A 16,831-nucleotide genomic window follows, 5' to 3' on the forward strand; every position below is an offset into this window, starting at 1 on the left:
ACACACACACACATATTCACGCACATACACACACACATTCACACACACACACATTTTCACACACACACACTCATATTCACGCACATGCACGTACACACACATATTCACACACACACACATATTCACGCACATGCACATATACACAAACACACATATTCACGCACATACACACACACACACACACATATTCACACACACACACACACACACATATTCACGCACATGCACGTACACACACATATTCACACACACACACACACATATTCACACATACACACACACACATATTCACGCACATGCACATATACACAAACACATATTCACGCACATGCACTTACACACACACATATTCACACACACACACACATATTCATGCACATGCACATACACACACCCAAACACACATTTATTCACGCACATGCACATACACACACACATATTCACGCACATGCACACACACACACACTCACACACATATTCACACACATACACACACATTCACACACACACACACACACACATATTCACACACACACTCATATTCACGCACATGCACGTACACACACATATTCACACACACACACATATTCACACATACACACACACACATATTCACGCACATGAACGTACACACACATATTCACACACACACCCATATTCACACATACACACATATTCACGCACATGCACTTACACACACACATATTCACACACGCACACACACATATTCACACACACACACACATATTCATGCACATGCACATACACACACCCAAACACACATTTATTCACGCACAGGCACATACACACACACACACACACACATATTCACGCACATGCACACACACACACACACACATATTCACGCACATACACACACACATTCACACACACACACATATTCACACACACACACACACATATTCACACATACACACACACACATATTCACGCACATGCACATATACACAAACACACATATTCACGCACATGCACTTAACACACACACATATTCACACACACACACATATTCATGCACATGCACATGCACATACACACACCCAAACACACGCATATTCACGCACATGCACATACACATACACTCACACACACACACACATTCACGCACATGCACACACACACACACACACACGCACACTTCCACATTCAGTACACGTACACGTACACACGTGCACGGAGGCACAGCCACTAGCATGGTGGTGCATTGTGAGAAAAGGTGAATGCAGATGACTTCTTGGATTGTTGTGCATGGACAAGGAACGACACCACCTGGAATTTCTCTTTCACTTTCTACCAGCTTACTTTTGGGAATTTTTACTGGCCTGAGAGTTGCTGAATGCTCTTGGATCACAAACAACAACAACAACAACAAAGACTTGTTGTGCGCACCTTCCTCCCACACAAACAGGAAGTGCACGATGTGCGCTAGCTGCGGAAATGCTAACGCTAGCATGCCCACAGTTAGAATTGAACTACCAAATATAAGTGAATTATGAAGTATGAAATATAATATTATAATTTAAGTGTAACACATGACTCTGAGGCGTATGCATGCAAAATTAGCTAAATAAAAGCATTAGCATGTTGCCAGTTAGCATGTGTCAAGTACAAAGTGATATGACGCCACAAAATTAGTTAGTACATGTAAAGAACCAAGGACTCTGATAAATGTTTGCAAAATTAGCAAAAAACAGTTAACATGCTCATTTTATCATGCTAGCATGCTAACGTTAGCATGCTAACAGATGGCATACGTCATGTACGGCGACAGAATTGGCAAGCAAAGTTAGCATGTGTGAGGTACCAAGTTATTTGACTCTGGGGTAAACGGTTGCAAAATTGGCAGAAAAAAAGTTAGCATTCTAATTTTATCAAGCTAGCATGTGTCAAGTACCAAATGATATGAAACGGAGGGGTACAGCGAGCAAAGTTAGTATATGTAAAGAACCAAGTTATATGACTTTGGGGTGGCAAAAAACAGTTGACATGCTAATTTTATCATGCTAGCATGCTAACAGTTAGCGTATGTCAAGTACAAAGTGATATGACCCGGAGGTGTGCGGTGACAAAATTGCCAGGCAAAGTTAGCATATGCAAGGTAGCAAGTTATTTGACTGTGGGGTAAACAGTTGCAAAATTATCAAAAATAATTAGCATGCTGATTTTGTCATGCTAGCATGCCAACAGTTAGCATAAGTCAAGTACCAAGTGATATGACTCTGAGGTGAACGGCGACAAAATTGTCAAAATGAGTTAGTCAAGTACCAAGTGATATGACTCTGGGGTGTACGGTTGCAAAATTAGCGCAACAATTTTTTTGCATGCTAATTTTATTATGCTAGCATGCTAACAGTTAACATTTGTCAAGTGCCAACTTAGGTGACTTTGGGGTAAACAATTGCAAAATTAGCATGAAAAAGGTAGCATGCTAACATAAAAGTTAGCATGAGTCAAGACTAAGGGAAAAGGTTGCAAAATTAGCACAAAAAACCCTTAGCATGCTAATTTTATCCCGCTAGCATGCTAATAGTTAACATGAGTCAAGTACCAAGTTAGATGACTTTGGGGTGAACAATTGCAAAATTAGCACAAAAAAAGTTAGCATGCTAATTTTATCCCGCTAGCATGCTAACAGTTAACATGAGTCAAGTACCAAGTTAAAAGACTGAGGGAAAAGGTTGCAAAATTAGCACAAAAAAAACCCCTTAGCATGCTAATGTTATCGCGCTAGCATGCTAACAGTTAACATGAGTCAAGTACCAAGTTAAAAGACTAAGGGAAAAGGTTGCAAAATTAGAACAAAAAAAACTTAGCATGCTAATTTCATCCCACTAGCATGCTAATAGTTAACATGAGTCAAATACCAAGTTAGATGACTTTGGGGTAAACAATCGCAAAATTGGCACAAAAAAAAGTTAGCATGCTAATTTTATCCCGCTAGCATGCTAACAGTTAGCATGAGTCAAATACCAAGTTAGTTGACTCTATGGGAAAAGGTTGCAAAATTAGAACAAAAAAAAACTTAGCATGCTAATTTTATCACGCTAGCATGCTAACAGTTAACATGAGTCAAGTACCAAGTTAAAAGACTAAGGGAAAAGGTTGCAAAATTAGAACAAAAAAAACTTAGCATGCTAATTTCATCCCACTAGCATGCTAATAGTTAACATGAGTCAAATACCAAGATAGATGACTCTAACTTGTAAACAATTGCAAAATTAGCACAAAAAAAGTTAGCATGCTAATTTTATCCCACTAGCATGCTAACAGTTAAAATGAGTCAAGTACCAAGTTAGATGACTCAAAGGGAAAAGGTTGCAAAATTAGCACAAAAAAAGTTAGCATGCTAATTTTATCCCGCTAGCATGCTAACAGTTAGCGTGAGTCAAATACCAAGTTAGTTGACTCTATGGGAAAAGGTTGCAAAATTAGAACAAAAAAAAACTTAGCATGCTAATTTTATCACGCTAGCATGCTAACAGTTAACATGAGTCAAGTACCAAGTTAAAAGACTAAGGGAAAAGGTTGCAAAATTAGAACAAAAAAAACTTAGCATGCTAATTTCATCCCACTAGCATGCTAATAGTTAACATGAGTCAAATACCAAGATAGATGACTCTAACTTGTAAACAATTGCAAAATTAGCACAAAAAAAGTTAGCATGCTAATTTTATCCCACTAGCATGCTAACAGTTAAAATGAGTCAAGTACCAAGTTAGATGACTCAAAGGGAAAAGGTTGCAAAATTAGAACAAAAAAAAACTTAGCATGCTAATTTTATCACGTTAGCATGCTAACAGTTAACATGAGTCAAGTACCGAGTTAGATGACTCTAAGGGAAAAGGTTGCAAAATTAGAACAAAAAAACCCCTTAGCATGCTAATTTTATCCCGCTAGCATGCTAATAGTTAACATGAGTCAAGTACCAAGTTAGATGACTTTGGGGTAAACAATTGCAAAATTAGCACAAAAAACGTTAGCGTGCTAATTTTATCCCGCTAGCATGCTAACAGTTAGCATGAGTCAAATACCAAGTTAGTTGACTCTATGGGAAAAGGTTGCAAAATTAGAACAAAAAAAAACTTAGCATGCAAATTTAATCACGCTAGCATGCTAACAATTAGCATGAGTCAAGCACCAAGTTAGATGACTCTGGGGTAAACAATTGCAAAATTAGCACATAAAAAAAAGTTAGCATGCTAATTTTATCACGTTAGCATGCTAACAGTTAACATGAGTCAAGTACCGAGTTAGATGACTCTAAGGGAAAAGGTTGCAAAATTAGAACAAAAAAAACTTAGCATGCTAATTTTATCCCGCTAGCATGCTAATAGTTAACATGAGTCAAGTACCAAGTTAGATGACTTTGGGGTAAACAATTGCAAAATTAGCACAAAAAAAGTTGGCATGCTAATTTTATCCCGCTAGCATGCTAACAGTTAACATGAGTCAAGTACCAAGTTAAAAAACTAAGGGAAAAGGTTGCAAAATTAGCACAAAAAAAACCTTAGCATGCTAATGTTATCACGCTAGCATGCTAACAGTTAACATGAGTCAAGTACCAAGTTGGATGATTCTAAGGGAAAAGGTTGCAAAATTAGAACAAAAAAAACTTAGCATGCAACTTTAATCACGCTAGCATGCTAACAATTAGCATGAGTCAAGCACCAAGTTAGATGACTCTGGGGTAAACAATTGTAAAATTAGCACACAAAAAAAAGTTAGCATGCTAACTGTCTGATGTTAGCGCTAGCATGCTAACAGTCAGTGTGAGACAGAAGCTAACAGAAGATATTCCCCTAAAACTGCACTTTAAAGTAGTACTCTCAAGGAAATGTGAGGGCCTTTTCACCTCTGCTCTCTCACCTTTCAGGACGACGCCCCCGTGACCTCCGACCTCCAAGTGACGTTAGACGGCGCGGGCAGCGGCGGCGAGGAGGAGGAGGGGTCGGCCCAGCCCAAGCGCCTGCACGTCTCCAACATACCCTTCCGCTTCCGAGACCCTGACCTCCGGCAGATGTTCGGGGTGAGGACCGCCGGGCGTCCTGCCTCCGCCGCCGTCGCCATAACAACCTCTCTCTCTCTCTCTCTCTCTCTCCCTCAGCAATTTGGGAAGATCCTGGACGTGGAGATCATCTTCAATGAGAGGGGGTCAAAGGTCAGTGGTGGGGCGGGGGTGAGAGGGAGCGATGCTGACCGAGGTCTCCAACACACGCAGGGCTTCGGCTTCGTGACCTTCGAGAGCGCCGCCGAAGCCGACCGGGCCAGGGAAAAACTGAACAGCACCATCGTGGAAGGGAGGAAGATCGAGGCGAGTCGGTTGCCGTGGCGATAGAGCATCCCCTTTAACACACCCAGTATTACTCCTGCTGGCAAATGTTTCAATATATATAACTTAGTCTTTTAACATTATTTATTTATTCACTTTCTAATCAAAATATGTCAATGCACTAAATTATTACTTTTTATTTTAACAATTTATAACAATCACAGTGATGAGAAAATAGTCATTTGACATTAAAAAATACTTTCTTTGGATTCATTTGAATATATGTACTGAAGTAACATTTAAAAATACGTCATGAAAATGGTTAAAAAAAACAGGGAAATATCTACAAAAAATATTAAATAAAATAGCATATTTTTGGATCCTTTTAAATGGTAATAAAAAAATAAAATAGTATTTATTTAACATTAAAAAGGTTTCTTTATAATTCATTTTCTATTAAGTGAGACATCAACATTTTTTTTTACCCATGTCATTTTTAAAAAATGTTAACTAAGTTGTTATTTTAAAATTTCATTACAATAACAATAATGACAAAATAGTACTTGCAATATGTCATTAAAGTAGTTAAAAAAAAGATTATTAGAGAAATAGAATATATAAATGGTAATAAAATATAACATATAACATAAAACTTATTTTTTTAGATTCATTTTCAATTATACTTTAAAATATTTTAAATGTGTCATAAAATGGATTAAAAACAGAGAAAATATTAAAAAAAAGTTGAGTAAAAGAGCATATACTTTTGGATTTGGATAAATGGGAGAAAAATATATAAAATAGTAATTAACATTTAAAAAATACTTTCTTTGGATTAATTTGAATATATGTACTGATGTAACATTTAAAAAGATGTCATGAAAATGGTGAAAAAAAACAAGGAAATATCTAAAAAAAAGATTAAATAAAATAGCATATATTTTTGGATTATTTTTAAATGGTAATAAAAAATAAAATAGTATTTATTTAACATTAAAAAGGTTTCTTTATAATTAATTTTCTATTAAGTGAGACGTCAACATTTTTTTTTACCCATGTCACTTTTTTAAAATGTTAACTAAATTGCTATTTTAAAATGTCATTACAATAACAATAATGACAAAATAGTACTTAAAATATGTCATTAAAATAGTAAAAAAAAAAGATTATGAGCTAAATAGAATATATAAATGGTAATAAAATATAACATATAACATAAAACTTTTTTTTTTTTAGATTAATTTTCAATTATACTTTGATATATTTTAAATATGTCATAAAATGGATTAAAAACAGAGAAAATATTTAAAAAAAAAGCTTGGGTGAAAGAGCATATACTTTTGGATTTGGATAAATGGGAGAAAAATATATACAACAGTAATTAACATTTAAAAATACTTTCTTTGTATTAATTTGAATATATGTACTGATGTAACATTTAAAAATATGTCATGAAAATGGTGAAAAAAACCAGGGAAATATCTAAAAAAAAAGATTAAATAAAATAGCATATATTTTTGGATTATTTTTTAATCGTAATAAAAAATAAAATAGTATTTATCTAACATTAAAAAGGTTTCTTTATAATTCATTTTCTATTAAGTGAGACGTCAACTTTTTTTTTTACCCATGTCATTTAAAAAAAAAGTTAACTAAGTTGTTATTTTAAAATTTCATTACAATAACAATAATGACAAAATAGTACTTGAAATATGTCATTAAAGTAGTTAAAAAAAAGATTATTAGAGAAATAGAATATATAAATGGTAATAAAATATAACATATAACATAAAACTTATTTTTTTAGATTCATTTTCAATTATACTTTAAAATATTTTAAATATGTCATAAAATGGATTAAAAACAGAGATAATATATAAAAAAAAAGTTGAGTAAAAGAGCATATACTTTTGGATTTGGATAAATGGGAGAAAAATATATAAAATAGTAATTAACATTTAAAAAATACTTTCTTTGGATTAATTTGAATATATGTACTGATGTAACATTTAAAAAGATGTCATGAAAATGGTGAAAAAAACCAGGGAAATATCTAAAAAAAAAGATTAAATAAAATAGCATATATTTTTGGATTATTTTTAAATGGTAATAAAAAATAAAATAGTATTTATCTAACATTAAAAAGGTTTCTTTATAATTAATTTTCTATTAAGTGAGACGTCAACTTTTTTTTTTACCCATGTCATTTTCTTAAAATGTTAACTAAATTGCTATTTTAAAATGTCATTACAATAACAATAATGACAAAATAGTACTTAAAATATGTCATTAAAATAGTTTTAAAAAAAGATTATGAGCTAAATACAATATATAAATGGTAATAAAATATAACATATAACATAAAACTTTTTTTTTTTTAGATTAATTTTCAATTATACTTTGATATATTTTAAATATGTCATAAAATGGATTAAAAACAGAGAAAATATTTTTAAAAAAAGCTTGGGTGAAAGAGCATATACTTTTGGATTTGGATAAATGGGAGAAAAATATATACAATAGTAATTAACATTTAAAAAATACTTTCTTTGTATTAATTTGAATATATGTACTGATGTAACATTTAAAAATATGTCATGAAAATGGTGAAAAAAACCAGGGAAATATCTAAAAAAAAAGATTAAATAAAATAGCATATATTTTTGGATTATTTTTAAATCGTAATAAAAAATAAAATAGTATTTATCTAACATTAAAAAGGTTTCTTTATAATTCATTTTCTATTAAGTGAGACGTCAACATTTTTTTTTTACCCATGTCATTTAAAAAAAATGTTAACTAAGTTGTTATTTTAAAATTTCATTATAATAACAATAATGACAAAATAGTACTTGAAATATGTCATTAAAGTAGTTTAAAAAAAAGATTATTAGAGAAATAGAATATATAAATGGTAATAAAATATAACATATAACATAAAACTTATTTTTTTAGATTCATTTTCAATTATACTTTAAAATATTTTAAATATGTCATAAAATGGATTAAAAACAGAGATAATATATTAAAAAAAGTTGAGTAAAAGAGCATATACTTTTGGATTTGGATAAATGGGAGAAAAATATATAAAATAGTAATTAAAGTTTAAAAAAATACTTTCTTTGGATTAATTTGAATATATGTACTGATGTAACATTTAAAAATATGTCATGAAAATGGTGAAAAAAAACAGGGAAATATCTAAAAAAAAAGATTAAATAAAATAGCATATATTTTTGGATTATTTTTAAATGGTAATAAAAAATAAAATAGTATTTATCTAACATTAAAAAGGTTTCTTTATAATTCATTTTCTATTAAGTGAGACGTCAACATTTTTTTTTACTCATGTCATTTTTTAAAAATGTTAACTAAATTGCTATTTTAAAAAGTCATTACAATAACAATAATGACAAAATAGTACTTAAAATATGTCATTAAAATAGTAAAAAAAAAAAGATTATGAGCTAAATAGAATATATAAATGGTAATAAAATATAACATATAACATAAAACTTTTTTTTTTTTAGATTAATTTTTAATTATACTTTGATATATTTTAAATATGTCATAAAATGGATTAAAAACAGAGAAAATATTTTTAAAAAAAGCTTGGGTGAAAGAGCATATACTTTTGGATTTGGATAAATGGGAGAAAAATATATACAATAGCAATTAACATTTAAAAAATACTTTCTTTGTATTAATTTGAATATATGTCATGAAAAGGGTGAAAAAAACAGGGAAATATCTTTAAAAAAACATTAAATAAAATAGCATATTTTTTTGGATCCTTTTTAAGTGGTAATAAAAAAGAAAATAGTATTTATTTAACATTAAAAAGGTTTCTTTATAATTAATTTTCAATTGATATTAAGTAGACGTCAACATTTTTTTTTACCCATGTCATTTTTAAAAAATGTTAACTAAATTGTTATTTTAAAATGTCATTACAATAACAATAATGACAAAATAGTAGTTGATGACTTTCTTTGGATGTAAAATATGTCATTAAAATAGTTTTAAAAAAAGATTATGAGCGAAATAGAATATATAAATGGTAATAAAATACAACATAAAACTTTTTTTTTTCCGATTAATTTTCAAATTATACTTTAATATATTTTAAATATGTCATAAAATGGATTAAAAACTGAGAAAATATTAAAAAAAGGTTGAGTAAAAGAGCATATAATTTTTGGTTTGGATAAATGGGAGAAAAATATATAAAATAGTAATTAACATTTTAGAAAATACTTTCTATTGATTAATTTTCAAATGTACTTTGATATATTTAAAAATATGTCATAAAATGGTTAAAAACAGGAAAATATAGAAAAAGGAGTGAGTAAAATAGCATATTAAAATTAAAAATAGTAATTAACATTTATAAAAATACTTTCTTTTGATAAATTTTTAATTGATATCAAGTTATACTTAAGTAATAATTCAAAATATGTCATAAAAATTGGTAAAAAAAGCTTATGAGTAAAATAACATAAACTTCATATTTAATTTTGAAGCTTTTTAAGTAGATTATTGGGAGGTAAATTGTATTTCTTTGTAAAAGTGTTGAAAATGAGACTGGTTGAATTTGAAGATTTCCTATTGTGTTGCCTTCGTGGTCCTATTGTGTTGCCTTCATGGTCCTATTGTGTTGCCTTCATGGCCCTATTGTGTTGCCTTCATGGTCCTATTGTGTTACCTTCATGGTCCTATTGTGTTGCCTTCATGGTCCTACTGTGTTGCCTTCATGGTCCTATTGTGTTGCCTTCATGGCCCTATTGTGTTGCCTTCATGGTCCTATTGTGTTACCTTCATGGTCCTATTGTGTTGCCTTCATGGTCCTACTGTGTTGCCTTCATGGTCCTATTGTGTTGCCTTCATGGTCCCTCAGGTGAACAACGCCACGGCGAGGGTAGTCACCAAGAAGCCGCAGACGGCGCTGGTGAGCGGCGACATGTCGGGTAAAGACAAGTTTGCCTTCTCGACGCTAAAGAAAGAAAATCAAAAAGCTGTTCTTGCCCGCAGCTTCCGGCTGGAAGATCAACCCGGTCATGGGCGCCATGTACGCACCCGAACTCTACACGGGTCAGTGAACGCAACACGCTGTTCCAACATGACGTACTCCTCACCGTCTTCTGTCCCTCAGTGGCCAGCTTCCCCTACCCCATGGCGGCGCCCGCTCTGGCCTACCGCGGCTCGGCGCTGAGGGGCCGAGGGCGAGCCGTCTACAACGCCATCCGCTCCGCCGCTGCCACGCCCACCGCCGTGCCCGCCTACCCTGGGTGAGTGGAAACATGCTTCAGTAAACAACTTCATTCAAACCCTGTGGATCAAAATGTGTGACATCACATGAAATATTACCAAAACATCACAATCACTCTCATTTTGTACTTCAAAATAAAAGTACTTCAACTGTGTCTATATCATCACAAATATGCAACTAAAAGTACTTAAACTGTGTCTATAGCCACAATCATCCCATATATGTAATCAAAAGTACTTCGACTGTGTCTATATCATCACAAATATGCAACTAAATGTACTTCAACTGTGTCTGTAGCCACAATCATCACAAATGTGCAATTACAAGTTCTTAAACTGTATTTATATTCATAATCATCACAAATATGCAACTAAAAGTACTTCAACTATGTCTATATCCACAATCTTCACAAATATGCAATTAAAAGTACTTAAACAGTATCCATATAATCAAAAATATGCAACTAAAAGTACTTAAACTTTTTCTATATCCACAGTCATCACAAATATGTAAATAAAAGTACTTAAACTGTGTCTATATCCACAATCATCACAAATATGCAATTACAAGTTCTTAAGCTGTATTTATATTCATAATCATCACAAATATGCAATTAAAAGTACTTAAAGTGTATCTATATTCATAATCATCACAAATATGCAACTAAAAGTACTTAAACAGTATATTATCACAAATATGCAACTAAAAGTACTTGAAGTGTATCTATATGCACAATCATCACAAATATGCAACTAAAAGTACTTAAACAGTATATTATCACAAATATGCTACTAAAAGTACTTGAAGTGTATCTATATGCACAATCATCACAAATGTGCAACTAAAAATACTTAAAGTGTATCTATATTCATAATCATCACATATATGCAACTAAAAGTACTTAAACTGTATATTATCACAAATATGCAATTAAAAGTACTTAAACAGTATATTATCACAAATATGCAATTAAAAGTACTTAAAGAGTATATTATCACAAATATGCAACTAAAAGTACTTCAACTATGTCTATATCCACAATCTTCACAAATATGCAATTAAAAGTACTTAAACAGTATCCATATAATCAAAAATATGCAACTAAAAGTACTTAAACTTTTTCTTTATCCACAGTCATCACAAATATGTAAATAAAAGTACTTAAACTGTGTCTATATCCACAATCATCACAAATATGCAATTACAAGTTCTTAAGCTGTATTTATATTCATAATCATCACAAATATGCAATTAAAAGTACTTAAAGTGTATCTATATTCATAATCATCACAAATATGCAACTAAAAGTACTTAAACAGTATATTATCACAAATATGCTACTAAAAGTACTTGAAGTGTATCTATATGCACAATCATCACAAATGTGCAACTAAAAATACTTAAAGTGTATCTATATTCATAATCATCACATATATGCAACTAAAAGTACTTAAACTGTATATTATCACAAATATGCAACCTAAAAGTACTTAAAGAGTATATTATCACAAATATGCAACTAAAAGTACTTAAACAGTATATATCACAAATATGCAAGTAAAAGTACTTAAAGTGTATCTATATGCACAATCATCACAAATATGCAACTATAAGTACTTAAACAGTATATTATCACAAATATGCAAGTAAAAGTACTTGAAGTGTATCTATATGCACAATCATCACAAATGTGCAATTACAAGTTCTTAAACTGTATTTATATTCATAATCATCACAAATATGCAACTAAAAGTACTTCAACTATGTCTATATCCACAATCTTCACAAATATGCAATTAAAAGTACTTAAACAGTATCTATATAATCAAAAATATGCAACTAAAAGTACTTAAACTTTTTCTATATCCACAATCATCACAAATATGCAATTACAAGTTCTTAAACTGCATTTATATTCATAATCATCACAAATATGTAATTAAAAGTACTTAAAGTGTATCTATATTCATAATCATCACAAATATGCAATTAAAAGTACTTAAACAGTATATTATCACAAATATGCTACTAAAAGTACTTGAAGTGTATCTATATGCACAATCATCACAAATGTGCAACTAAAAATACTTAAAGTGTATCTATATGCACAATCATCACATATATGCAACTAAAAGTACTTAAACAGTATATTATCACAAATATGCAACTAAAAGTACTTAAACTGTATATTATCACAAATATGCAATTAAAAGTACTTAAAGAGTATATTATCACAAATATGCAACTAAAAGTACTTACCGGTAAACAGTATATATCACAAATATGCAAGTAAAAGTACTTAAAGTGTATCTATATGCACAATCATCACAAATATGCAACTAAAAGTACTTAAACAGTATCTATATGCACAATCATCACAAATATGCAACTAAATGTACTTAAACTGTATCTATATGCACAATCATCACAAATATGCAACTAAAAGTACTTAAACAGTATCTATATGCACAATCATCACAAATATGCAGCTAAAAGTACTTAAACTGTATCTATATGCACAATCATCACAAATATGCAACTATAAGTACTTAAAGTGTATCTATATGCACAATCATCACATATATGCAACTAAAAGTACTTAAACTGTATCTATATGCACAATCATCACATATATGCAACTAAAAGTATTTAAACAGTATATTATCACAAATATGCAAGTAAAAGTACTTGAAGTGTATCTATATGCACAATCATCACAAATATGCAACTAAAAGTACTTAAACAGTATATTATCACAAATATGCAAGTAAAAGTACTTGAAGTGTATCTATATGCACAATCATCACAAATATGCAACTAAAAGTACTTAAACAGTATATTATCACAAATATGCAAGTAAAAGTACTTCAAGTGTATCTATATGCACAATCATCACAAAGATGCAATTTAACACAGATGTGCAACATAAAACAAACTTATATTGCCACTTAAGCGGCTAAAACGAGTGTGGCCTGACATCAAAGATGGGACCTTTGCGAACGAATTGAGTATTTTGAACGGGTCCTATTATGCAAAGACGACTTTTCTTATCTGCTGGTACCTTTTTTGTGTGTTTGTCATCTGCATAAGTACTCAAATATGACATCAAAGCATAGTGAAATTAAACTTAGCAACATTTGGATTAGTACTAATATTTCTATATTTTTACACACAAAAATAAAAACTAACTATAATAAGGAGCCAACCTTTGAAAAGAACATCTCTTTTTTCAAGATCCCATAACTCCTTGGCACGTCACTTCCGGTTTGTGCTTATTGACTGAACACTATCACGTCAAACTACGACCCCCAGTGGCCGAAAGGAATAGTACATGACATTAATTCCAGTACAAATCAATGTTCCCCATTGGAAATAATTAAAATCCCACAATTCTCCAGAAAAAAAACAAACATGCTTTTTAGCAAAAACAACAACAGCAACAAAAAGTAAAAAAAACTAACTATAATAACGAGCCAGCCTCTGAAATGAATATGATCCCGTACCTCATTGGCATGAATGTGGTTCCGTATACGTCACTTCCGGTTTCTGCTCATTGACTGAACACTATCATGTCAAACTACGACCTCTAGTGGCGGAACGGAATAGTACATGGCATTAATTCCAGTACAAATCAATGTTCCCCATATAAAAAACAATTACAATTCCACAATTCTCTGGAAAACAACATATAGACATGGTTTTTAGTAAAAAAAAGTATTTAAAAATATATGTAAGATATAAAAATATACATGTAATATTGCATGGAAGACAAAGGAGCAGCAGTAATATAATAAAGGATGTGAAATACTGTTTGCAGAGTGGTGTACCAGGACGGTCTCTATGGAGCAGAAGTATATGTGAGTCACGACATTACTTCCTGTTTAAGGACATATTACTTCCTGTCATGTGACCATGTCCCCCCCCCTGCAGGGTGGTTACCCGGCTGCCTACAGGATGGCCCAGACTGCCGCCTCTGCCACTGCAACCTACAGTGATGGGTAGGCCACCCTAAACACGGCCTATAAACCCTATGAGCTGTGGTCCACATGTTGTGGAACAAATAGCTCTAATAGCTACTAAATTGTTTTTAATGAAATCTTGCACCAAAGTTAGCGCCAATGCGGCGCAACACCATAAAGTTACATGTAGCAGGGCTTTTGTCCAGTGTGCATGTGTGAGAAATTTCAAGTCTATTGACTTATGGGGGCAAAAAATATATTCTAAATATTACATATTTGTAATTAATTCACACATTTTTAAATATTACAATTATTTAAATTGTAATATTTAAATAATTGTATATCATTGTATAAATAATTGTATATTTAATATTAAATATACAATATATATACTGTATACATTAATATATATATTATATACAATATATATTATATACAATTTACACACATATATACATATATATTTTATATAGAGATATACAGATACAACAATACCGCGATTATAATGATAATGTGGAAATTTTGAGGTATATGAAATTTTTATATCGTTAATCCCTAATATATATATATATATATACACACACATATATATATATATATATATATATATATACACACACATATATACATCTATATATACATACACACATATATATACACATATATATACAAATATATATACAAACACACATCTATATATATACATACATACACATATATATATATATATACTGTATATATACACATATATATCTATACATATATATATATATACACACATATATATGCAAATATATATATATATACACCCATCTATATATATATACATACACATATATATATATATATATATACATACACAGACACACACATATATATATATATATATATATATATATATATATATATATATATATATATATATATACACACATATATATACAAATATATATATATATATACACCCATCTATATATATATATACACATATATATATATATACATACACAGACACACACACATATATATATATATATATATATAATAGACATATTAACTATATACAAATAATAATACGGTAATAATTAATGGGGAAAGACATTAATGTCTCTTGTGTTCATGTTAACATTTACGCTAGCTAGCAAGCTAACACTAATCGATCCATACATTTATTAAAGTGTGGTTATCAATCATGGTTTTTCCGATAATTTTTATTTAATACGCTAATGCTAACAAACTTTTACAACAATCATTATTCCCATTTATTGTTGCATCTCTAACATATACATACAAATATAGATAGATGGATGGATCGTACATAAGTATATGTTTGAGTATTTTTGTTTTTTTATTTACAAAAGCCAAAAGCAGCGAAGTTGTCACGTTGTGTAAATGCTAAATAAAAAGAGAATACAACAAATCCTTTTCAACTTATATTCAATTGAATAGACTGCAAAGACAAGATATTTCATGTTCACACTGACAAACTTTATTTTATTTGTTTGCAAATAATCATGAACTTAGAATTTAATGGCAGCAACACGTTGCAAAAAAGGCATTTTTACCAGTGTGTTACATGGCCTTTCCTTTTAACAACACTCAGTAAAGGTTTGGGAACTGAGGAGACACATTTTTGAAGTGGAATTCTTTCCCATTCTTGCTTGATGTACAGCTTAAGTTGTTCAACAGTCTCTCTTCTCATATTTTAGCCTTCACACATTTTCTATGTCTGGACTACAGGCAGGCCAGTCTAGTACCCGCACTCTTTTACTACGAAGCCACGCTGTTGTAACACATGGCTTGGCATCATCTTGCTGAAATAAGCAGGGGCGTCCATGATAACAACATATGTTGCTCCAAAAGCTGTATGTACCTTTCAGCATTAATGATGCCTTCACAGATGTGTAAGTTACCCATGTCTTGGCCACTAATACACCCCCATACCATCACACATGCTGCCTTTTACACTTTCACCCTAGAACAATCCGGATGGTTCTTTTCCTCTTTGGTACGGAGGACACGACGTCCACAGTTTCCAAAAACAATTTGAAATGTGGACTCGTCAGACCACAGAACACTTTTCCACTTTGTATCAGTCCATCTTAGATGAGCTCGGGCCCAGCGAAGCCGGCTGCGTTTCTGGGTGTTGTTGATAAATGGCTGTGGCTTTGCATAGTAGAGTTTTAACTTGCACTTACAGATGTAGCGACCAACTGTAGTTACTGATAGTGGCTTTCTGAAGTGTTCCTGAGCCCATGTGGTGATATCCTTTACACACCGATGTGGCTTTTTGATGCAGTAGTGCCTGAGGGA

General features: G+C 31.2%; 2 protein-coding genes across 8 annotated transcripts in view; one reads left to right on the plus strand and one right to left on the minus strand.

The window, feature by feature from the left end:
* LOC133659778 (uncharacterized) overlaps positions 1-16,831 on the minus strand; it is a 44,806-nt gene that overhangs the window by 20,275 nt on the left and 7,700 nt on the right. For 2 of the 7 annotated variants that reach the window (XR_009827716.1, XM_062062505.1), the window contains 3 exons: positions 9,996-10,574; positions 5,219-5,387; positions 4,888-5,140 (listed from right to left, as the gene is read on the minus strand). The gene's annotated coding sequence lies outside the window, so the exon portion shown is untranslated. Of the gene's footprint in view, positions 1-4,887; positions 5,158-5,218; positions 5,388-9,995; positions 10,575-16,831 lie in introns of all 7 variants that reach the window. The other 5 variants (XR_009827717.1, XR_009827715.1, XM_062062501.1 and 2 more) reach the window with 5 other exon arrangements.
* The window catches only part of rbfox1l (RNA binding fox-1 homolog 1, like), a 39,316-nt gene that overhangs the window by 18,646 nt on the left and 3,839 nt on the right, over positions 1-16,831 (plus strand). The window contains exons 3-10 of the mRNA XM_062062499.1: positions 4,895-5,047; positions 5,126-5,179; positions 5,240-5,332; positions 10,188-10,257; positions 10,322-10,381; positions 10,443-10,578; positions 14,377-14,416; positions 14,490-14,557. Coding sequence (XP_061918483.1) covers positions 4,895-5,047; positions 5,126-5,179; positions 5,240-5,332; positions 10,188-10,257; positions 10,322-10,381; positions 10,443-10,578; positions 14,377-14,416; positions 14,490-14,557 — 674 coding nt within the window. The remainder of the gene's footprint in view (positions 1-4,894; positions 5,048-5,125; positions 5,180-5,239; positions 5,333-10,187; positions 10,258-10,321; positions 10,382-10,442; positions 10,579-14,376; positions 14,417-14,489; positions 14,558-16,831) is intronic.

Source organism: Entelurus aequoreus, linkage group LG11 (genome assembly GCF_033978785.1).
Source record: "Entelurus aequoreus isolate RoL-2023_Sb linkage group LG11, RoL_Eaeq_v1.1, whole genome shotgun sequence".
NCBI classification, from domain to species: Eukaryota; Metazoa; Chordata; class Actinopteri; order Syngnathiformes; family Syngnathidae; genus Entelurus; species Entelurus aequoreus.